Source organism: Scyliorhinus torazame, chromosome 25 (assembly GCF_047496885.1).
Source record: "Scyliorhinus torazame isolate Kashiwa2021f chromosome 25, sScyTor2.1, whole genome shotgun sequence".
In the NCBI taxonomy this organism is placed as follows: Eukaryota; Metazoa; Chordata; class Chondrichthyes; order Carcharhiniformes; family Scyliorhinidae; genus Scyliorhinus; species Scyliorhinus torazame.
Genome location: NC_092731.1, coordinates 15,506,542 through 15,531,756, shown reverse-complemented (window position 1 = coordinate 15,531,756; position 25,215 = coordinate 15,506,542). Strand labels below are relative to the sequence as shown.

At 61.5% G+C, this 25,215-nt stretch overlaps 1 protein-coding gene across 1 annotated transcript in view; it reads left to right on the top strand.

Annotated features, from left to right (window-relative positions):
- LOC140402237 (HHIP-like protein 1) overlaps window positions 1–25,215 on the top strand; it is a 175,069-nt gene that overhangs the window by 30,276 nt on the left and 119,578 nt on the right. Inside the window, exon 2 of the mRNA XM_072489864.1 lies at window positions 16,606–17,252. Coding sequence (XP_072345965.1) covers window positions 16,606–17,252 — 647 coding nt within the window. The remainder of the gene's footprint in view (window positions 1–16,605; window positions 17,253–25,215) is intronic.

Sequence of the window (25,215 nt, the reverse complement as noted above, 5' to 3'; positions counted from 1 at the left end):
GGGCGTGTCTGACTCGGCGTGTCTGACTGGGCGTGTCTGACTGGGCGTGTCTGACTGGGCGTGTCTGACTGGGCGTGTCTGACTGGGCGTGTCTGACTCGGCGTGTCTGTCTCGGTGTGTCTGACTGGGCGTGTCTGACTCGGCGTGTCTGACTGGGCGTGTCTGACTGGGCGTGTCTGACTGGGTGTGTCTGACTCGGCGTGTCTGACTGGGCGTGTCTGACTGGGCGTGTCTGACTGGGCGTGTCTGACTCGGCGTGTCTGACTCGGCGTGTCTGACTGGGCGTGTCTGACTGGGCGTGTCTGACTGGGTGTGTCTGACTCGGCGTGTCTGACTGGGCGTGTCTGACTGGGCGTGTCTGACTTGGCGTGTCTGTCTCGGTGTGTCTGACTCGGCGTGTCTGACTGGGCGTGTCTGACTGGGCGTGTCTGACTGGGTGTGTCTGACTGGGCGTGTCTGACTGGGCGTGTCTGACTGGGTGTGTCTGACTGGGTGTGTCTGACTGGGCGTGTCTGACTGGGTGTGTCTGACTGGGTGTGTCTGACTGGGTGTGTCTGACTCGGTGTGTCTGACTGGGTGTGTCTGACTCGGTGTGTCTGACTCGGCGTGTCTGACTGGGCGTGTCTGACTGGGCGTGTCTGACTGGGTGTGTCTGACTTGGCGTGTCTGTCTCGGTGTGTCTGACTCGGCGTGTCTGACTGGGCGTGTCTGACTGGGCGTGTCTGACTGGGCGTGTCTGACTCGGCGTGTCTGACTGGGTGTGTCTGACTGGGTGTGTCTGACTCGGCGTGTCTGACTGGGCGTGTCTGACTGGGCGTGTCTGACTGGGCGTGTCTGACTCGGCGTGTCTGACTGGGTGTGTCTGACTGGGCGTGTCTGACTGGGTGTGTCTGACTGGGTGTGTCTGACTGGGCGTGTCTGACTGGGCGTGTCTGACTGGGCGTGTCTGACTGGGTGTGTCTGACTCGGCGTGTCTGACTCGGCGTGTCTGACTCGGCGTGTCTGACTCGGCGTGTCTGACTGGGCGTGTCTGACTGGGCGTGTCTGACTGGGCGTGTCTGACTGGGCGTGTCTGACTCGGCGTGTCTGACTCGGCGTGTCTGACTGGGCGTGTCTGACTCGGCGTGTCTGACTGGGCGTGTCTGTCTCGGCGTGTCTGACTGGGCGTGTCTGACTGGGCGTGTCTGACTGGGCGTGTCTGACTCGGCGTGTCTGACTCGGCGTGTCTGACTGGGTGTGTCTGACTCGGCGTGTCTGACTGGGCGTGTTTGACTGGGCGTGTCTGACTGGGCGTGTCTGACTCAGCGTGTCTGACTGGGTGTGTCTGACTCGGCGTGTCTGACTGGGCGTGTCTGACTCGGTGTGTCTGACTCGGCGTGTCTGACTGGGCGTGTCTGACTCGGCGTGTCTGACTCGGCGTGTCTGACTGGGCGTGTCTGACTCGGCGTGTCTGACTGGGCGTGTCTGACTGGGCGTGTCTGACTGGGCGTGTCTGACTGGGCGTGTCTGACTCAGCGTGTCTGACTGGGTGTGTCTGACTCGGCGTGTCTGACTGGGCGTGTCTGACTCGGCGTGTCTGACTCGGCGTGTCTGACTGGGCGTGTCTGACTCGGCGTGTCTGACTCGGCGTGTCTGACTGGGCGTGTCTGACTCGGCGTGTCTGACTGGGCGTGTCTGACTGGGCGTGTCTGACTGGGCGTGTCTGACTGGGTGTGTCTGACTGGGCGTGTCTGACTGGGCGTGTCTGACTGGGCGTGTCTGACTGGGCGTGTCTGACTGGGCGTGTCTGACTCGGCGTGTCTGACTCGGCGTGTCTGACTCGGCGTGTCTGTCTCGGTGTGTCTGACTCGGCGTGTCTGACTCGGCGTGTCTGACTGGGTGTGTCTGACTCGGCGTGTCTGTCTCGGTGTGTCTGACTGGGCGTGTCTGACTGGGCGTGTCTGACTGGGCGTGTCTGACTGGGCGTGTCTGACTGGGCGTGTCTGACTGGGCGTGTCTGACTGGGCGTGTCTGACTGGGCGTGTCTGACTGGGCGTGTCTGACTGGGCGTGTCTGACTGGGCGTGTCTGACTGGGCGTGTCTGTCTCGGTGTGTCTGACTGGGCGTGTCTGACTCGGCGTGTCTGACTGGGCGTGTCTGACTCGGCGTGTCTGACTCGGCGTGTCTGACTGGGCGTGTCTGACTCAGCGTGTCTGACTGGGCGTGTCTGACTGGGCGTGTCTGACTGGGCGTGTCTGACTGGGCGTGTCTGACTGGGCGTGTCTGACTGGGTGTGTCTGACTGGGCGTGTCTGACTCGGCGTGTCTGACTGGGCGTGTCTGACTGGGCGTGTCTGACTGGGCGTGTCTGACTCGGCGTGTCTGACTCGGCGTGTCTGACTCGGCGTGTCTGACTGGGCGTGTCTGACTGGGTGTGTCTGACTGGGCGTGTCTGACTCGGCGTGTCTGACTGGGCGTGTCTGACTCGGCGTGTCTGACTGGGCGTGTCTGACTGGGTGTGTCTGACTGGGCGTGTCTGACTGGGTGTGTCTGACTGGGCGTGTCTGACTGGGTGTGTCTGACTGGGCGTGTCTGACTGGGCGTGTCTGACTCGGCGTGTCTGACTGGGCGTGTCTGACTGGGCGTGTCTGACTGGGCGTGTCTGACTGGGCGTGTCTGACTCGGCGTGTCTGACTGGGCGTGTCTGACTGGGCGTGTCTGACTGGGCGTGTCTGACTGGGCGTGTCTGACTGGGCGTGTCTGACTGGGCGTGTCTGTCTCGGTGTGTCTGACTGGGCGTGTCTGACTCGGCGTGTCTGACTGGGCGTGTCTGACTCGGCGTGTCTGACTCGGCGTGTCTGACTGGGCGTGTCTGACTCAGCGTGTCTGACTGGGCGTGTCTGACTGGGCGTGTCTGACTGGGCGTGTCTGACTGGGCGTGTCTGACTGGGCGTGTCTGACTGGGTGTGTCTGACTGGGCGTGTCTGACTCGGCGTGTCTGACTGGGCGTGTCTGACTGGGCGTGTCTGACTGGGCGTGTCTGACTCGGCGTGTCTGACTCGGCGTGTCTGACTCGGCGTGTCTGACTGGGCGTGTCTGACTGGGTGTGTCTGACTGGGCGTGTCTGACTCGGCGTGTCTGACTGGGCGTGTCTGACTCGGCGTGTCTGACTGGGCGTGTCTGACTGGGTGTGTCTGACTGGGCGTGTCTGACTGGGTGTGTCTGACTGGGCGTGTCTGACTGGGCGTGTCTGACTGGGCGTGTCTGACTCGGCGTGTCTGACTCGGCGTGTCTGACTGGGCGTGTCTGACTGGGCGTGTCTGACTGGGCGTGTCTGACTGGGCGTGTCTGACTGGGCGTGTCTGACTGGGTGTGTCTGACTGGGCGTGTCTGACTGGGCGTGTCTGACTGGGCGTGTCTGACTGGGCGTGTCTGACTGGGCGTGTCTGACTGGGCGTGTCTGACTGGGCGTGTCTGACTGGGCGTGTCTGACTCGGCGTGTCTGACTGGGCGTGTCTGACTGGGCGTGTCTGACTCGGTGTGTCTGACTCGGCGTGTCTGACTCGGCGTGTCTGACTCGGCGTGTCTGACTCGGCGTGTCTGACTGGGCGTGTCTGACTGGGCGTGTCTGACTGGGCGTGTCTGACTCAGCGTGTCTGACTGGGCGTGTCTGACTGGGCGTGTCTGTCTCGGTGTGTCTGACTGGGCGTGTCTGACTCGGCGTGTCTGACTGGGCGTGTCTGACTCAGCGTGTCTGACTCGGTGTGTCTGACTGGGCGTGTCTGACTGGGCGTGTCTGACTGGGCGTGTCTGACTCGGCGTGTCTGACTGGGCGTGTCTGTCTCGGTGTGTCTGACTGGGCGTGTCTGACTCGGCGTGTCTGACTGGGCGTGTCTGACTCGGCTTGTCTGACTGGGCGTGTCTGACTCGGCGTGTCTGACTCGGCGTGTCTGACTCGGCGTGTCTGTCTCGGTGTGTCTGACTGGGCGTGTCTGACTCGGCGTGTCTGACTGGGCGTGTCTGACTGGGCGTGTCTGACTGGGCGTGTCTGTCTCGGTGTGTCTGACTGGGCGTGTCTGACTCGGCGTGTCTGACTGGGCGTGTCTGACTGGGCGTGTCTGACTGGGCGTGTCTGTCTCGGTGTGTCTGACTCGGCGTGTCTGACTCGGTGTGTCTGACTCGGCGTGTCTGACTCGGCGTGTCTGACTGGGTGTGTCTGACTCGGTGTGTCTGACTCGGCGTGTCTGACTGGGCGTGTCTGACTCGGCGTGTCTGACTCGGCGTGTCTGACTGGGCGTGTCTGACTCGGCGTGTCTGACTCGGCGTGTCTGACTCGGCGTGTCTGACTCGGTGTGTCTGACTCGGCGTGTCTGACTGGGCGTGTCTGACTGGGCGTGTCTGACTGGGTGTGTCTGACTGGGCGTGTCTGACTCGGCGTGTCTGACTGGGTGTGTCTGACTCGGCGTGTCTGACTCGGTGTGTCTGACTGGGTGTGTCTGACTCGGCGTGTCTGACTGGGCGTGTCTGACTGGGCGTGTCTGACTCGGCGTGTCTGACTGGGTGTGTCTGACTGGCGGTCTGACTGGCGTGTCTGACTGGCGTGTCTGACTGGGCGTGTCTGACTCGGCGTGTCTGACTGGCGTGTCTGACTGGGCGTGTCTGACTGGGTGTGTCTGACTGGGCGTGTCTGACTCGGCGTGTCTGACTGGCGTGTCTGACTGGGCGTGTCTGACTGGGCGTGTCTGACTCGGCGTGTCTGACTGGGCGTGTCTGACTCGGCGTGTCTGACTGGGCGTGTCTGACTCGGCGTGTCTGACTCGGCGTGTCTGACTGGGCGTGTCTGACTGGGCGTGTCTGACTGGGCGTGTCTGACTGGGCGTGTCTGACTGGGCGTGTCTGACTGGGCGTGTCTGACTGGGCGTGTCTGACTGGGCGTGTCTGACTGGGTGTGTCTGACTCGGCGTGTCTGACTCGGCGTGTCTGACTGGGCGTGTCTGACTGGGCGTGTCTGACTCGGCGTGTCTGACTGGGCGTGTCTGACTGGGCGTGTCTGACTGGGCGTGTCTGACTGGGCGTGTCTGACTGGGCGTGTCTGACTGGCGTGTCTGACTGGGCGTGTCTGACTGGGTGTGTCTGACTCGGCGTGTCTGACTCGGCGTGTCTGACTCGGTGTGTCTGACTGGGCGTGTCTGACTCGGCGTGTCTGACTCGGCGTGTCTGACTCGGCGTGTCTGACTCGGTGTGTCTGACTGGCGTGTCTGACTCGGCGTGTCTGACTCGGTGTGTCTGACTGGGCGTGTCTGACTCGGCGTGTCTGACTCGGCGTGTCTGACTCGGCGTGTCTCACTGGGCGTGTCTGACTCGGCGTGTCTGACTCGGCGTGTCTGACTGGGCGTGTCTGACTGGGCGTGTCTGACTGGGCGTGTCTGACTGGGCGTGTCTGACTCGGTGTGTCTGACTGGGCGTGTCTGACTCGGCGTGTCTGACTCGGCGTGTCTGACTCGGGTGTGTCTGACTGGGCGTGTCTGACTGGGCGTGTCTGACTGGGCGTGTCTGACTGGGCGTGTCTGACTGGGCGTGTCTGACTCGGCGTGTCTGACTCGGCGTGTCTGACTGGGCGTGTCTGACTGGGCGTGTCTGACTGGGCGTGTCTGACTGGGCGTGTCTGACTGGGCGTGTCTGACTGGGCGTGTCTGACTGGGCGTGACTGACTCGGCGTGTCTGACTGGGCGTGTCTGACTCGGTGTCTGACTGGGCGTGTCTGACTGGGCGTGTCTGACTGGGCGTGTCTGACTCGGCGTGTCTGACTGGGCGTGTCTGACTGGGCGTGACTGACTGGGCGTGTCTGACTCGGTGTGTCTGACTGGGCGTGTCTGACTGGGCGTGTCTGACTGGGCGTGTCTGACTCGGCTGTGTCTGACTGGGCGTGTCTGACTGGGCGTGTCTGACTCGGCGTGTCTGACTCGGTGTGTCTGACTGGGCGTGTCTGACTCGGCGTGTCTGACTCGGCGTGTCTGACTCGGCGTGTCTGACTGGGCGTGTCTGACTGGGCGTGTCTGACTGGGTGTGTCTGACTGGCGTGTCTGACTGGGCGTGTCTGACTGGGCGTGTCTGACTGGGTGTGTCTGACTGGGCGTGTCTGACTCGGCGTGTCTGACTGGGCGTGTCTGACTGGGCGTGTCTGACTGGGTGTGTCTGACTGGGTGTGTCTGACTGGGCGTGTCTGACTGGGCGTGTCTGACTGGGCGTGTCTGACTGGGCATGTCTGACTCGGCGTGTCTGACTGGGCGTGTCTGACTCGGCGTGTCTGACTCGGCGTGTCTGACTGGGTGTGTCTGACTCGGCGTGTCTGACTGGCGTGTCTGACTGGGCGTGTCTGACTGGGTGTGTCTGACTGGGCGTGTCTAACTCGGCGTGTCTGACTGGGCGTGTCTGACTGGGCGTGTCTGACTCGGCGTGTCTGACTGGCGTGTCTGACTCGGCGTGTCTGACTGGGCGTGTCTGACTGGGTGTGTCTGACTCGGCGTGTCTGACTGGGCGTGTCTGACTCGGCGTGTCTGACTGGGCGTGTCTGACTGGGCGTGTCTGACTCGGCGTGTCTGACTGGGCGTGTCTGACTCGGCGTGTCTGACTGGGCGTGTCTGACTGGGCGTGTCTGACTCGGCGTGTCTGACTGGGCGTGTCTGACTCGGCGTGTCTGACTGGGCGTGTCTGACTGGGCGTGTCTGACTGGGCGTGTCTGACTCGGCGTGTCTGACTGGGCGTGTCTGACTGGGCGTGTCTGACTGGGCGTGTCTGACTCGGCGTGTCTGACTGGGCGTGTCTGACTGGGCGTGTCTGACTCGGCGTGTCTGACTGGGCGTGTCTGACTCGGCGTGTCTGACTGGGTGTGTCTGACTCGGCGTGTCTGACTGGGCGTGTCTGACTGGGCGTGTCTGACTGGCGTGTCTGACTGGGCGTGTCTGACTCGGCGTGTCTGACTGGGCGTGTCTGACTGGCGTGTCTGACTCGGCGTGTCTGACTCGGCGTGTCTGACTGGGTGTGTCTGACTCGGCGTGTCTGACTGGGCGTGTCTGACTGGGCGTGTCTGACTGGGTGTGTCTGACTGGGCGTGTCTAACTCGGCGTGTCTGACTGGGCGTGTCTGACTGGGCGTGTCTGACTCGGCGTGTCTGACTGGGCGTGTCTGACTCGGCGTGTCTGACTGGGCGTGTCTGACTGGGTGTGTCTGACTGGGCGTGTCTGACTGGGCGTGTCTGACTCGGGCGTGTCTGACTGGGCGTGTCTGACTGGGCGTGTCTGACTCGGCGTGTCTGACTGGGCGTGTCTGACTCGGCGTGTCTGACTGGGCGTGTCTGACTGGGCGTGTCTGACTCGGCGTGTCTGACTGGGCGTGTCTGACTCGGCGTGTCTGACTGGGCGTGTCTGACTGGGCGTGTCTGACTGGGCGTGTCTGACTCGGCGTGTCTGACTGGGCGTGTCTGACTGGGCGTGTCTGACTGGGCGTGTCTGACTCGGCGTGTCTGACTGGGCGTGTCTGACTGGGCGTGTCTGACTCGGCGTGTCTGACTGGGCGTGTCTGACTCGGCGTGTCTGACTGGGTGTGTCTGACTCGGCGTGTCTGACTGGGCGTGTCTGACTGGGCGTGTCTGACTGGGCGTGTCTGACTGGGCGTGTCTGACTCGGCGTGTCTGACTGGGCGTGTCTGACTGGGCGTGTCTGACTCGGCGTGTCTGACTGGGCGTGTCTGACTCGGCGTGTCTGACTGGGCGTGTCTGACTGGGCGTGTCTGACTGGGCGTGTCTGACTGGGCGTGTCTGACTGGGCGTGTCTGACTGGGCGTGTCTGACTGGTCGTGTCTGACTGGGCGTGTCTGACTGGGCGTGTCTGACTGGGCGTGTCTGACTGGGCGTGTCTGACTGGGCGTGTCTGACTGGGCGTGTCTGACTGGGCGTGTCTGACTGGGCGTGTCTGACTGGGCGTGTCTGACTGGGCGTGTCTGACTGGGCGTGTCTGACTGGGCGTGTCTGACTGGGCGTGTCTGACTGGGCGTGTCTGACTCGGCGTGTCTGACTCGGCGTGTCTGACTGGGCGTGTCTGACTAGGCGTGTCTGACTCGGTGTGTCTGACTCGGCGTGTCTGACTGGGCGTGTCTGACTCGGCGTGTCTGACTGGGCGTGTCTGACTGGGCGTGTCTGACTGGGCGTGTCTGACTGGGCGTGTCTGACTCGGCGTGTCTGACTGGGCGTGTCTGACTGGGCGTGTCTGACTCGGCGTGTCTGACTGGGCGTGTCTGACTCGGCGTGTCTGACTGGGCGTGTCTGACTGGGTGTGTCTGACTCGGCGTGTCTGACTGGGCGTGTCTGACTGGGCGTGTCTGACTCGGCGTGTCTGACTGGGCGTGTCTGACTGGGCGTGTCTGACTGGGCGTGTCTGACTGGGCGTGTCTGACTGGGCGTGTCTGACTGGGCGTGTCTGACTGGGCGTGTCTGACTGGCGTGTCTGACTGGGCGTGTCTGACTGGGCGTGTCTGACTGGGCGTGTCTGACTGGGCGTGTCTGACTGGGCGTGTCTGACTGGGCGTGTCTGACTGGGCGTGTCTGACTGGGCGTGTCTGACTCGGCGTGTCTGACTCGGCGTGTCTGACTGGGCGTGTCTGACTAGGCGTGTCTGACTCGGTGTGTCTGACTCGGCGTGTCTGACTGGGCGTGTCTGACTCGGCGTGTCTGACTGGGCGTGTCTGACTCGGCGTGTCTGACTGGGCGTGTCTGACTCGGCGTGTCTGACTGGGCGTGTCTGACTGGGCGTGTCTGACTGGGCGTGTCTGACTCAGCGTGTCTGACTCGGCGTGTCTGACTGGCGTGTCTGACTGGGTGTGTCTGACTGGGCGTGTCTGACTGGGCGTGTCTGACTGGGCGTGTCTGACTGGGCGTGTCTGACTCGGCGTGTCTGACTCGGCGTGTCTGACTCGGCGTGTCTGACTGGGCGTGTCTGACTGGGCGTGTCTGACTGGGCGTGTCTGACTGGGCGTGTCTGACTGGGCGTGTCTGACTGGGCGTGTCTGACTGGGCGTGTCTGACTCGGCGTGTCTGACTGGGCGTGTCTGACTCGGCGTGTCTGACTGGGCGTGTCTGACTGGGCGTGTCTGACTCGGCGTGTCTGACTGGGCGTGTCTGACTGGGCGTGTCTGACTGGGCGTGTCTGACTGGGCGTGTCTGACTGGGCGTGTCTGACTCGGCGTGTCTGACTCGGCGTGTCTGACTCGGCGTGTCTGACTCGGCGTGTCTGACTGGGCGTGTCTGACTGGGCGTGTCTGACTGGGCGTGTCTGACTGGGCGTGTCTGACTCGGCGTGTCTGACTCGGTGTGTCTGACTGGGCGTGTCTGACTCGGCGTGTCTGACTGGGCGTGTCTGACTCGGCGTGTCTGACTCGGCGTGTCTGACTGGGCGTGTCTGACTCGGCGTGTCTGACTGGGCGTGTCTGACTCGGTGTGTCTGACTGGGCGTGTCTGACTGGGTGTGTCTGACTCGGCGTGTCTGACTGGGCGTGTCTGACTGGGCGTGTCTGACTGGGCGTGTCTGACTGGGCGTGTCTGACTGGGCGTGTCTGACTGGGCGTGTCTGACTGGGCGTGTCTGACTCGGCGTGTCTGACTGGGCGTGTCTGACTCGGCGTGTCTGACTGGGCGTGTCTGACTGGGCGTGTCTGACTCGGCGTGTCTGACTGGGCGTGTCTGACTGGGCGTGTCTGACTCGGCGTGTCTGACTGGGCGTGTCTGACTGGGCGTGTCTGACTGGGCGTGTCTGACTGGGCGTGTCTGACTCGGCGTGTCTGACTCGGCGTGTCTGACTCGGCGTGTCTGACTCGGCGTGTCTGACTCGGTGTGTCTGACTGGGCGTGTCTGACTGGGCGTGTCTGACTGGGCGTGTCTGACTGGGCGTGTCTGACTGGGCGTGTCTGACTGGGCGTGTCTGACTGGGCGTGTCTGACTCAGCGTGTCTGACTGGGCGTGTCTGACTGGGCGTGTCTGACTGGGCGTGTCTGACTCGGCGTGTCTGACTGGGCGTGTCTGACTGGGCGTGTCTGACTGGGCGTGTCTGACTGGGCGTGTCTGACTGGGCGTGTCTGACTGGGCGTGTCTGACTGGGCGTGTCTGACTCAGCGTGTCTGACTGGGTGTGTCTGACTGGGCGTGTCTGACTCGGCGTGTCTGACTGGGCGTGTCTGACTGGCCGTGTCTGACTCGGCGTGTCTGACTGGGCGTGTCTGACTCGGCGTGTCTGACTGGGCGTGTCTGACACGGCGTGTCTGACTGGGCGTGTCTGACTGGGCGTGTCTGACTGGGCGTGCCTGACTGGGCGTGTCTGACTGGGCGTGTCTGACTCGGCGTGTCTGACTCGGCGTGTCTGACTGGGCGTGTCTGACTGGGCGTGTCTGACTGGGCGTGTCTGACTGGGTGTGTCTGACTGGGCGTGTCTGACTCGGCGTGTCTGACTGGGCGTGTCTGACTGGGCGTGTCTGACTGGGCGTGTCTGACTGGGCGTGTCTGACTGGGCGTGTCTGACTGGGCGTGTCTGACTGGGCGTGTCTGACTCGGCGTGTCTGACTGGGCGTGTCTGACTCGGCGTGTCTGACTGGGCGTGTCTGACTGGGCGTGTCTGACTGGGCGTGTCTGACTCAGCGTGTCTGACTGGGCGTGTCTGACTGGGCGTGTCTGACTGGGCGTGTCTGACTGGGCGTGTCTGACTCAGCGTGTCTGACTCGGCGTGTCTGACTGGGCGTGTCTGACTGGGCGTGTCTGACTGGGCGTGTCTGACTCAGCGTGTCTGAATGGGCGTGTCTGACTGGGTGTGTCTGACTGGGCGTGTCTGACTCGGCGTGTCTGACTCGGTGTGTCTGACTGGGCGTGTCTGACTGGGTGTGTCTGACTGGGTGTGTCTGACTGGGCGTGTCTGACTCGGCGTGTCTGACTGGGCGTGTCTGACTGGGCGTGTCTGACTGGGCGTGTCTGACTGGGCGTGTCTGGCTGGGCGTGTCTGACTGGGCGTGTCTGACTGGGCGTGTCTGACTGGGCGTGTCTGACTGGGCGTGTCTGACTGGGCGTGTCTGACTGGGCGTGTCTGACTGGGCGTGTCTGACTGGGCGTGTCTGACTGGGCGTGTCTGACTGGGCGTGTCTGACTGGGCGTGTCTGACTCGGTGTGTCTGACTGGGCGTGTCTGACTGGGCGTGTCTGACTGGGCGTGTCTGACTGGGCGTGTCTGACTGGGCGTGTCTGACTCGGTGTGTCTGACACTGGGCGTGTCTGACTGGGCGTGTCTGACTGGGCGTGTCTGACTGGGCGTGTCTGACTCGGCGTGTCTGACTCGGTGTGTCTGACTGGGCGTGTCTGACTGGGTGTGTCTGACTGGGCGTGTCTGACTGGGCGTGTCTGACTCGGCGTGTCTGACTGGGCGTGTCTGACTGGGCGTGTCTGACTGGGCGTGTCTGACTGGGCGTGTCTGACTGGGCGTGTCTGACTGGGTGTGTCTGACTCGGCGTGTCTGACTCGGCGTGTCTGACTGGGCGTGTCTGACTGGGCGTGTCTGACTCGGCGTGTCTGACTGGGCGTGTCTGACTGGGCGTGTCTGACTGGGCGTGTCTGACTGGGCGTGTCTGACTGGGCGTGTCTGACTGGGCGTGTCTGACTGGGCGTGTCTGACTCGGCGTGTCTGACTGGGCGTGTCTGACTCGGCGTGTCTGACTCGGCGTGTCTGACTCGGCGTGTCTGACTGGGCGTGTCTGACTGGGTGTGTCTGACTGGGTGTGTCTGACTCGGCGTGTCTGACTGGGTGTGTCTGACTGGGCGTGTCTGACTGGGCGTGTCTGACTCGGCGTGTCTGACTGGGCGTGTCTGACTGGGCGTGTCTGACTGGGCGTGTCTGACTGGGCGTGTCTGACTCGGCGTGTCTGACTGGGCGTGTCTGACTCGGTGTGTCTGACTGGGCGTGTCTGACTGGGCGTGTCTGACTCGGCGTGTCTGACTGGGCGTGTCTGACTGGGCGTGTCTGACTCGGCGTGTCTGACTCGGCGTGTCTGACTGGGCGTGTCTGACTGGGCGTGTCTGACTCGGCGTGTCTGACTGGGCGTGTCTGACTGGGCGTGTCTGACTGGGTGTGTCTGACTGGGTGTGTCTGACTGGGCGTGTCTGACTGGGTGTGTCTGACTGGGCGTGTCTGACTGGGCGTGTCTGACTGGGCGTGTCTGACTGGGCGTGTCTGACTGGGCGTGTCTGACTGGGCGTGTCTGACTGGGCGTGTCTGACTGGGCGTGTCTGACTGGGCGTGTCTGACTGGGTGTGTCTGACTCGGCGTGTCTGACTGGGCGTGTCTGACTGGGCGTGTCTGACTGGGTGTGTCTGACTCGGCGTGTCTGACTGGGCGTGTCTGACTGGGCGTGTCTGACTGGGAGTGTCTGTCTCGGCGTGTCTGACTCGGCGTGTCTGACTGGGTGTGTCTGACTGGGCGTGTCTGACTGGGTGTGTCTGACTCGGCGTGTCTGACTGGGCGTGTCTGACTGGGCGTGTCTGACTGGGTGTGTCTGACTCGGCGTGTCTGACTGGGCGTGTCTGACTGGGCGTGTCTGACTGGGTGTGTCTGACTGGGTGTGTCTGACTGGGCGTGTCTGACTGGGTGTGTCTGACTGGGCGTGTCTGACTGGGCGTGTCTGACTCGGCGTGTCTGACTGGGCGTGTCTGACTGGGCGTGTCTGACTGGGTGTGTCTGACTGGGTGTGTCTGACTGGGCGTGTCTGACTGGGTGTGTCTGACTGGGCGTGTCTGACTGGGCGTGTCTGACTCGGCGTGTCTGACTGGGCGTGTCTGACTGGGCGTGTCTGACTGGGCGTGTCTGACTGGGTGTGTCTGACTGGGCGTGTCTGACTGGGCGTGTCTGACTGGGCGTGTCTGACTGGGTGTGTCTGACTGGGCGTGTCTGACTGGGTGTGTCTGACTGGGCGTGTCTGACTGGACGTGTCTGACTCGGCGTGTCTGACTGGGTGTGTCTGACTGGGCGTGTCTGACTGGGTGTGTCTGACTGGGCGTGTCTGACTGGGCGTGTCAGACTCGGCGTGTCTGACTCGGCGTGTCTGACTGGGCGTGTCTGACTCGGCGTGTCTGACTGGGTGTGTCTGACTGGGCGTGTCTGACTGGGCGTGTCTGACTGGGCGTGTCTGTCTGGGTGTGTCTGACTGGGCGTGTCTGACTGGGCGTGTCAGACTCGGCGTGTCTGACTCGGCGTGTCTGACTGGGTGTGTCTGACTGGGCGTGTCTGACTGGGCGTGTCTGACTGGGCGTGTCTGACTCGGCGTGTCTGACTCGGCGTGTCTGACTGGGCGTGTCTGACTCGGCGTGTCTGACTGGGCGTGTCTGACTGGGCGTGTCTGACTGGGCGTGTCTGACTGGGCGTGTCTGACTCGGCGTGTCTGACTCGGCGTGTCTGACTGGGCGTGTCTGACTCGGCGTGTCTGACTCGGCGTGTCTGACTGGGCGTGTCTGACTGGGCGTGTCTGACTGGGCGTGTCTGACTGGGCGTGTCTGACTGGGCGTGTCTGACTGGGCGTGTCTGACTGGGTGTGTCTGACTCGGCGTGTCTGACTGGGCGTGTCTGACTGGGTGTGTCTGACTGGGCGTGTCTGACTGGGCGTGTCTGACTGGGCGTGTCTGACTGGGCATGTCTGACTGGGCGTGTCTGACTCGGCGTGTCTGACTGGGCGTGTCTGACTCGGCGTGTCTGACTCGGCGTGTCTGACTGGGCGTGTCTGACTGGGCGTGTCTGACTGGGCGTGTCTGACTCGGCGTGTCTGACTGGGCGTGTCTGACTGGACGTGTCTGACTGGGCGTGTCTGACTCGGCGTGTCTGACTGGGCGTGTCTGACTGGGCGTGTCTGACTGGGCGTGCCTGACTGGGCGTGTCTGACTGGGCGTGTCTGACTGGGCGTGTCTGACTCGGCGTGTCTGACTGGGCGTGTCTGACTGGGCGTGTCTGACTGGGCGTGTCTGACTGGGCGTGTCTGACTGGGCGTGTCTGACTCGGTGTGTCTGACTCGGCGTGTCTGACTGGGCGTGTCTGACTGGGCGTGTCTGACTGGGCGTGTCTGACTGGGCGTGTCTGACTGGGCGTGTCTGACTGGGCGTGTCTGACTCGGCGTGTCTGACTGGGCGTGTCTGACTGGACGTGTCTGACTGGGTGTGTCTGACTGGGCGTGTCTGACTGGGTGTGTCTGACTCGGCGTGTCTGACTGGGCGTGTCTGACTGGGCGTGTCTGACTGGGCGTGTCTGACTGGGCGTGTCTGACTGGGCGTGTCTGACTGGGCGTGTCTGACTCGGCGTGTCTGACTGGGCGTGTCTGACTGGACGTGTCTGACTGGGCGTGTCTGACTTGGCGTGTCTGACTGGGCGTGTCTGACTGGGCGTGTCTGACTGGGCGTGCCTGACTGGGCGTGTCTGACTGGGCGTGTCTGACTGGGCGTGTCTGACTCGGCGTGTCTGACTGGGCGTGTCTGACTGGGCGTGTCTGACTGGGCGTGTCTGACTGGGCGTGTCTGACTCGGCGTGTCTGACTGGGCGTGTCTGACTGGGCGTGTCTGACTGGGCGTGTCTGACTCGGCGTGTCTGACTGGGCGTGTCTGACTCGGCGTGTCTGACTGGGTGTGTCTGACTCGGCGTGTCTGACTGGGCGTGTCTGACTCGGCGTGTCTGACTGGGCGTGTCTGACTGGGCGTGTCTGACTGGGCGTGTCTGACTGGGCGTGTCTGACTCGGCGTGTCTGACTGGGCGTGTCTGACTCGGCGTGTCTGACTGGGCGTGTCTGACTGGGCGTGTCTGACTGGGCGTGTCTGACTGGGCGTGTCTGACTGGGCGTGTCTGACTGGGCGTGTCTGACTGGGTGTGTCTGACTGGGTGTGTCTGACTGGGCGTGTCTGACTGGGCGTGTCTGACTCGGCGTGTCTGACTCGGCGTGTCTGACTGGGCGTGTCTGACTGGGCGTGTCTGACTGGGCGTGTCTGACTGGGCGTGTCTGACTGGGCGTGTCTGACTCGGCGTGTCTGACTGGGCGTGTCTGACTGGGCGTGTCTGACTCGGCATGTCTGACTCGGCGTGTCTGACTGGGCGTGTCTGACTGGGCGTGTCTGACTGGGCGTGTCTGACTCGGCGTGTCTGACTCGGCGTGTCTGACTCGGCGTGTCTGACTGGGCGTGTCTGACTCGCCGTGTCTGACTCGGCGTGTCTGACTGGGCGTGTCTGACTGGGCGTGTCTGACTGGGCGTGTCTGACTCGGCGTGTCTGACTCGGCGTGTCTGACCCGGCGTGTCTGACTGGGCGTGTCTGACTGGGCGTGTCTGACTGGGCGTGTCTGACTGGGCGTGTCTGACTCGGCGTGTCTGACTGGGCGTGTCTGACTGGGCGTGTCTGACTCGGCGTCTCTGACTCGGCGTGTCTGACTGGGCGTGTCTGACTGGGCGTGTCTGACTCGGCGTGTCTGACTGGGCGTGTCTGACTGGGTGTGTCTGACCCGGCGTGTCTGACCCGGCGTGTCTGACTCGGCGTGTCTGACTCGGCGTGTCTGACCCGGCGTGTCTGACTGGGCGTGTCTGACTGGGCGTGTCTGACTGGGCGTGTCTGACTGGGCGTGTCTGACTCGGCGTGTCTGACTGGGCGTGTCTGACTGGGCGTGTCTGACTCGGCGTGTCTGACTCGGCGTGTCTGACTGGGCGTGTCTGACTGGGCGTGTCTGACTCGGCGTGTCTGACTGGGCGTGTCTGACTGGGTGTGTCTGACCCGGCGTGTCTGACCCGGCGTGTCTGACCCGGCGTGTCTGACTCGGCGTGTCTGACCCGGCGTGTCTGACTCGGCGTGTCTGACTCGGCGTGTCTGACCCGGCGTGTCTGACCCGGCGTGTCTGACTCGGCGTGTCTGACCCGGCGTGTCTGACCCGGCGTGTCTGACCCGGCGTGTCTGACTCGGCGTGTCTGACTCGGCGTGTCTGACCCGGCGTGTCTGACCCGGCGTGTCTGACTCGGCGTGTCTGACTCGGCGTGTCTGACCCGGCGTGTCTGACTCGGCGTGTCTGACTGGGCGTGTCTGACTGGGCGTGTCTGACTGGGTGTGTCTGACTCGGCGTGTCTGACTCGGCGTGTCTGACTCGGCGTGTCTGACTCAGCGACCTCTCCAGTTAACTAACTCCCACCCCCAGGCTAACGGGAAACGCAATTAGCCTTTACCACATCTCACTGAGGGAAGCAAAGGCACATTTTTGTGGCTGGAGGTGGGATGTATTGAATCATCAGCCAATGCTTTGGAAATGAATCATTTCCAAGGGGGGGGGGGGATTAAAGATTGTTGGCTGCTCTTTGAAGAGCTGGGGTAGACTTGCTAGTGTCCTTGTCAACATATTTCCCTCAGTGAACATCTGATCGTGTTGTCATTATCACGTTGCAGTGGGTGGGGGATTACGTGCCCAAATTGGCGGCCATTTTCCCACAGGACGGAGATGGCTTCAAACTTACTTCAAAGGCCGTGAAACGGGTTCAGGCATCGCGAGGCCGTGGGAGGCGCTATACAAATGCAATTTCTTTTGTTTTCTTGCTCAGCGCTGCTCCCCGTTTGCGGCTCACTTGTACGACGCGGAAGATGCCAACACGCCGGTTCGGATGCTGCCAGGCCTCTGCCCCGATTACTGCACCGACTTCTGGAAGCGGTGCCGCTCGACCCTCAGCCTCCTGACCGGGGACCAGCGGACGATGGATCTGGAGTCGGACCGGGAGAGGTTCTGCGGCTACCTGGTGCTCCGGGACCCGGAATACTGTTACCCCAACGTCCTGTCCAGCAACCGCCTCAACGCCAACCTGGGGGCGGTGCGGGCGGACCCCGAGGGCTGCCTCCAGATCTGCCTGAAGGAGGTGGCCAACCGGCTCCGCAACCCAGTGGCCATGTTGCACGCCGCGGACGGGACTCATCGCTTCTTCATAGCCGAGCAGGTGGGCCTGGTCTGGGCCTACCTGGCCAACGGGTCGAAGGTCAGTCGGCCGTTCCTCAACCTGACCGAGGCCGTGCTGACCTCTCCCTGGCTCGGGGACGAGAGGGGTTTCCTGGGTCTCGCCTTTCACCCCAGCTTCAAGAGGAACGGCAAGGTCTACGTCTACTATTCAATCCTCTCCAGGAAGGCCGAGCGAATCCGCATCAGCGAGTTCCAGCTACTACCGAGCAACGTGAACGCGCTGGACCACACATCAGAAAGGTCAGACGGCCAGCGACTCTGAAAGGGGCAGCGCGCATGTGACTGTCCCACAAATCAAACGGTAAAACCTCCGACCTAACGCGGTCATTGCTCCTTCAAAGTGATTAATTCATTTCCTTTCAATTGGTTCCGCACGAGGGCAGCACGGCGGCGCAGTGGGTTAGCACTGCTGCCTCACGGCGACGAGGACCCGGGTTCGATCCTGGCCCCGGGGTCACTGTCCGTGTGGAGTTTGCACATTCTCCCCGTGTCTGCCTGGGTTTCGCCCCCACAACCCAAAGATGTGCAGGGTAGGTGGATTGGCCACGCTAAATTGCCCCTTAATTGGAAAAACAAGGAATTGGGCTATTTAAATAAATTGGTTCCACACACACTGACTCTCACTGGGGTACGGGTCCCACACACACTGACTCTCACTGGGGTACGGGTCCCACACACACTGACTCTCACTGGGGTACGGGTCCCACACACACTGACTCTCACTGGGGTACGGGTCCCACACACACTGACTCTCACTGGGGTACGGGTTCCACACACACTGACTCTCACTGGGGTACGGGTCCCACACACACTGACTCTCACTGGGGTACGGGTCCCACACACACTGACTCTCACTGGGGTACGGGTTCCACACACACTGACTCTCACTGGGGTACGGGTTCCACACACACTGACTCTCACTGGGGTACGGGTCCCACACACACTGACTCTCACTGGGGTACGGGTTCCACACACACTGACTCTCACTGGGGTACGGGTCCCACACACTGACTCTCACTGGGGTACGGGTCCCACACGCACTGACTCTCACTGGGGTACGGGTCCCACACACACTGACTCTCACTGGGGTACGGGTCCCACACACACTGACTCTCACTGGGGTACGGGTTCCACGCACACTGACTCTCACTGGGGTACGGGTCCCACACACACTGACTCTCACTGGGGTACGTGTTCCACGCACACTGACTCTCACTGGGGTACGGGTCCCACACACACTGACTCTCACTGGGGTACGGGTTCCACACACACTGACTCTCACTGGGGTACGGGTCCCACACACTGACTCTCACTGGGGTACGGGTCCCACACACACTGACTCTCACTGGGGTACGGGTCCCACACACACTGACTCTCACTCGGGTACGGGATCCACACACACTGACTCTCACTCGGGTACGGGTCCCACACACACTGACTCTCACTGGGGTACGGGTCCCACACTCACTGACTCTCAATGGGGTACGGGTTCCACACACACTGACTCTCTCTGGGGTACGGGTTCCACACACACTGACTCTCACTGGGGTACGGGTACCACACACACTGACTCTCACTGGGGTACGGGTTCCACACACACTGACTCTCACTGGGGTACGGGTTCCACGCACACTGACTCTCACTGGGGTACGGGTCCCACACACACTGACTCTCACTGGGGTACGGGTTCCACACACACTGACTCTCACTGGGGTACGGGTCCCACACACTGACTCTCACTGGGGTACGGGTCCCACACACACTGACTCTCACTGGGGTACGGGTCCCACACACACTGACTCTCACTGGGGTACGGGTTCCACACACACTGACTCTCACTCGGGTACGGGATCCACACACACTGACTCTCACTGGGGTACGGGTCCCACACACACTGACTCTCACTGGGGTACGGGTCCCACACACACTGACTCTCACTGGGGTACGGGTCCCACACACTGACTCTCACTGGGGTATGGGTCCCATACACACTGACTCTCACTGGGGTACGGGTTCCACACACACTAACTCTCACTGGGGTATGGGTCCCACACACACTGACTCTCACTCGGGTACGGGATCCACACACTCTGACTCTCACTGGGGTACGGGATCCACACACACTGACTCTCACTGGAGTACGGGTCCCACACACACTGACTCTCAATGGGGTATGGGTCCCACACACACTGACTCTCACTGGGGTACGGGTTCCACACACACTGACTCTCACTGGGGTACGGGTCCCACACACACTGACTCTCAATGGGGTATGGGTCCCACACACACTGACTCTCACTGGGGTACGGGTTCCACACACACTAACTCTCACTGGGGTATGGGTCCCACACACACTGACTCTCACTGGGGTACGGGATCCACACACTCTGACTCTCACTGGGGTACGGGATCCACACACACTGACTCTCACTGGGGTACGGGCTCCACACACACTGACACTCACTGGGGTACGGGATCCACACACACTGACTCTCACTGGGGTACGGGATCCACACACACTGACTCTCACTGGGGTACGGGTTCCACACACACTGACTCTCACTGGGGTACGGGTCCCACACACACTGACTCTCACTGGGGTACGGGTCCCACACACACTGACTCTCACTGGGGTACGGGTCCCACACACTGACTCTCACTGGGGTACGGGTCCCACACACACTGACTCTCACTGGGGTACGGGTCCCACACACACTGACTCTCACTGGGGTACGGGTCCCACACACACTGACCCACACTGGGGTACGGGTTCCACACGCACTGACTCTCACTGGGTTACGGGTTCCACACACACTGACTCTCACTGGGGTACGGGTCCCACACACACTGACTCTCACTGGGGTACGGGTCCCACACACACTGACTCTCACTGGGGTACGGGTCCCACACACACTGACTCTCACTGGGGTACGGGTCCCACACACACTGACTCTCACTGGGGTATGGGTCACACACACACTGACTCTCACTCGGGTACGGGATCCACACACACTGACTCTCACTGGGGTATGGGTCCCATACACACTGACTCTCACTCGGGTACGGGTCCCACACACACTGACTCTCACTGGGGTACGGGTCCCACACACACTGACTCTCACTTGGGTACGGATTCCACACACACGGACTCTCACTGGGGTACGGGTCCCACACACACTGACTCTCAATGGGGTATGGGTCCCACACACACTGACTCTCACTGGGGTACAGGTCCCACACACACTGACTCTCAATGGGGTATGGGTCCCACACACACTGACTCTCACTGGGGTACGGGTTCCACACACACTAACTCTCACTGGGGTATGGGTCCCACACACACTGACTCTCACTCGGGTACGGGATCCACACACTCTGACTCTCACTGGGATACGGGATTCACACACACTGACTATCACTGGGGTACGGGATCCACACACACTGACACTCACTGGGGTACGGGATCCACACACACTGACTCTCACTGGGGTACGGGATCCACACACACTGACTCTCACTGGGGTACGGGTTCCACACACACTGACTCTCACTGGGGTACGGGTTCCACACAGACTGACTCTCACTGGGGTACGGGTCCCACACACACTGACTCTCACTGGGGTACGGGTCTCACACACACTGACTCTCACTAGGGTACGGATTCCACACACACTGACTCTCACTGGGGTACGGGACCCACACACACTGACTCTCACTGGGGTACGGGTCCCACACACACTGACTCTCTCTGGGGTACGGGTTCCACACACACTGGCTCTCACTGGGGTATGGGTCCCATACACACTGACTCTCACTGGGGTACGGGTCCCACACACACTGACTCTCACTGGGGTAAGGGACCCGCACACACTGACTCTCACTGGGGTACGTGTCCCACACACACTGACTCTCACTGGGGTACGAGTCCCACACACACTGACTCGCACTGGGATACGGGTCCCACACACACTGTCTCTCACTGGGGTACGGGTCCCACACACACTGACTCTCACTGGAGTATGGGTTTCACACACACTGACTCTCTCTGGGGCACGGGTTCCACACACACTGGCTCTCACTGGGGTACGGGTCCCACACACTGACTCTCACTGGGGTACGGGTCCCACACACTGACTCTCACTGGGGTACGGGTCCCACACACACTGACTCTCACTGGGGTACGGGTCCCACACAAACTGACTCTCACTGGGGTACGGGTCCCACACGCACTGACTCTCACTGGGGTACGGGTCCCACACACACTGACTCTCACTGGGGTACGGGTCCCACACACACTGACTCTCACTGGGATACCGGTCCCACACACACTGACTCTCACTGGGGTACGGGTTCCACACACACTGACTCTCACTGGGGTACGGGTTCCACGCACACTGACTCTCACTGGGGTACGGGTCCCACACACACTGACTCTCACTGGGGTACGGGTTCCACACACACTGACTCTCACTGGGGTACGGGTCCCACACACTGACTCTCACTGGGGTACGGGTCCCACACACACTGACTCTCACTGGGGTACGGGTCCCACACACACTGACTCTCACTCGGGTACGGGATCCACACACACTGACTCTCACTCGGGTACGGGTCCCACACACACTGACTCTCACTGGGGTACGGGTCACACACACACTGACTCTCACTCGGGTACGGGATCCACACACACTGACTCTCACTGGGGTATGGGTCCCATACACACTGACTCTCACTCGGGTACGGGATCCACACACACTGACTCTCACTCGGGTACGGGTCCCACACACACTGACTCTCAATGGGGTATGGGTCCCACACACACTGACTCTCACTGGGGTACGGGTTCCACACACACTGACTCTCACTGGGGTACGGGTCCCACACACACTGACTCTCAATGGGGTATGGGTCCCACACACACTGACTCTCACTGGGGTACGGGTTCCACACACACTAACTCTCACTGGGGTATGGGTCCCACACACACTGACTCTCACTCGGGTACGGGATCCACACACTCTGACTCTCACTGGGGTACGGGATCCACACACACTGACTCTCACTGGGGTACGGGCTCCACACACACTGACACTCACTGGGGTACGGGATCCACACACACTGACTCTCACTGGGGTACGGGATCCACACACACTGACTCTCACTGGGGTACGGGTTCCACACACACTGACTCTCACTGGGGTACGGGTCCCACACACACTGACTCTCACTGGGGTACGGGTCCCACACACACTGACTCTCACTGGGGTACGGGTCCCACACACTGACTCTCACTGGGGTACGGGTCCCACACACGCTGACTCTCACTGGGGTACGGGTCCCACACACACTGACTCTCACTGGGGTACGGGTCCCACACACACTGACCCACACTGGGGTACGGGTTCCACACGCACTGACTCTCACTGGGTTACGGGTTCCACACACACTGACTCTCACTGGGGTACGGGTCCCACACACACTGACTCTCACTGGGGTAGGGGTCCCACACACACTGACTCTCACTGGGGTACGGGTCCCACACACACTGACTCTCACTGGGGTACGGGTCCCACACACACTGACTCTCACTGGGGTATGGGTCACACACACACTGACTCTCACTCGGGTACGGGATCCACACACACTGACTCTCACTGGGGTATGGGTCCCATACACACTGACTCTCACTCGGGTACGGGTCCCACACACACTGACTCTCACTGGGGTACGGGTCCCACACACACTGACTCTCACTTGGGTACGGATTCCACACACACGGACTCTCACTGGGGTACGGGTCCCACACACACTGACTCTCAATGGGGTATGGGTCCCACACACACTGACTCTCACTGGGGTACAGGTCCCACACACACTGACTCTCAATGGGGTATGGGTCCCACACACACTGACTCTCACTGGGGTACGGGTTCCACACACACTAACTCTCACTGGGGTATGGGTCCCACACACACTGACTCTCACTCGGGTACGGGATCCACACACTCTGACTCTCACTGGGATACGGGATCCACACACACTGACTCTCACTGGGGTACGGGATCCACACACACTGACACTCACTGGGGTACGGGATCCACACACACTGACTCTCACTGGGGTACGGGATCCACACACACTGACTCTCACTGGGGTACGGGTTCCACACACACTGACTCTCACTGGGGTACGGGTTCCACACACACTGACTCTCACTGGGGTACGGGTCCCACACACACTGACTCTCACTGGGGTACGGGTCTCACACACACTGACTCTCACTAGGGTACGGATTCCACACACACTGACTCTCACTGGGGTACGGGTTCCACACACACTAACTCTCACTGGGGTATGGGTCCCACACACACTGACTCTCACTCGGGTACGGGATCCACACACTCTGACTCTCACTGGGATACGGGATCCACACACACTGACTCTCACTGGGGTACGGGATCCACACACACTGACACTCACTGGGGTACGGGATCCACACACACTGACTCTCACTGGGGTACGGGTCCCACACACACTGACTCTCACTGGGGTACGGGTCTCACACACACTGACTCTCACTAGGGTACGGATTCCACACACACTGACTCTCACTGGGGTACGGGACCCACACACACTGACTCTCACTGGGGTACGGGTTCCACACACACTGACTCTCTCTGGGGTACGGGTTCCACACACACTGGCTCTCACTGGGGTATGGGTCCCATACACACTGACTCTCACTGGGGTACGGGTCCCACACACACTGACTCTCACTGGGGTAAGGGACCCGCACACACTGACTCTCACTGGGGTACGGGTCCCACACACACTGACTCTCACTGGGGTACGAGTCCCACACACACTGACTCGCACTGGGATACGGGTCCCACACACACTGTCTCTCACTGGGGTACGGGTCCCACACACACTGACTCTCACTGGAGTATGGGTTTCACACACACTGACTCTCTCTGGGGTACGGGTTCCACACACACTGGCTCTCACTGGGGTACGAGTCCCACACACACTGACTCCCACTGGGATACGGGTCTCACACACACTGACTCTCACTCGGGTACGGGATCCACACACTCTGGCTCTCACTGGGGTACGGGATCCACACACACTGACTCTCACTGGGGTACGGGATCCACACACACTGACACTCACTCGGGTACGGGATCCACACACACTGACTCTCACTGGGGTACGGGATCCACACACACTGACTCTCACTGGGCTACGGGTCCCACACACACTGACTCTCACTGGGGTGAGGGACCCACACACACTGACTCTCACTGGGGTACGGGTCCCACACACACTGTCTCTCACTGGGGTACGGGTCCCACACACACTGACTCTCACTGGGGTATGGGTTTCACACACACTGACTCTCTCTGGGGTACGGGTTCCACACACACTGGCTCTCACTGGGGTACGGGTCCCACACACTGACTCTCACTGGGGTACGGGTCCCACACACTGACTCTCCCTGGGGTATGGGTTCCACACACACTGACTCTCACTGGGGTACGGGTCCCACACACACTGACTCTCACTGGGGTACGGGATCCACACACACTGACTCTCACTGGGGTCCGGGTCCCACACACTGACTCTCACTGGGGTACGGGTCCCACACACACTGACTCTCACTGGGGTACGGGTCCCACACACACTGACTCTCACTGGGGTACGGGTCCCACACACACTGACTCTCACTGGGATACGGGTTCCACACACACTGACTCTCACTGGGGTACGGGTCCCACACACTGACTCTCACTGGGGTACGGGTCCCACACACACTGACTCTCACTGGGGTACGGGTCCCACACACACTGACTCTCACTGGGGTACGGGTTCCACACACACTGACTCTCACTGGGGTATGGGTCCCACACACACTGACTCTCACTGGGGTACGGGTCCCACACACAGTGACTCTCACTGGGGTACGGGTCCCACACACACTGACTCTCACTGGGGTACGGGTCCCACACACACTGACTCTCACTGGGGTACGGGTCCCACACACACTGACTCTCACTGGGGTACGGGTCCCACATACACTGACTCTCACTGGGGTACGGGTTCCACACACACTGACTCTCAATGGGGTACGGGTCCCACACACACTGACTCTCACTGGGGTACGGGGTCCCACACACACTGACTCTCACTGGGGTATGGGTTC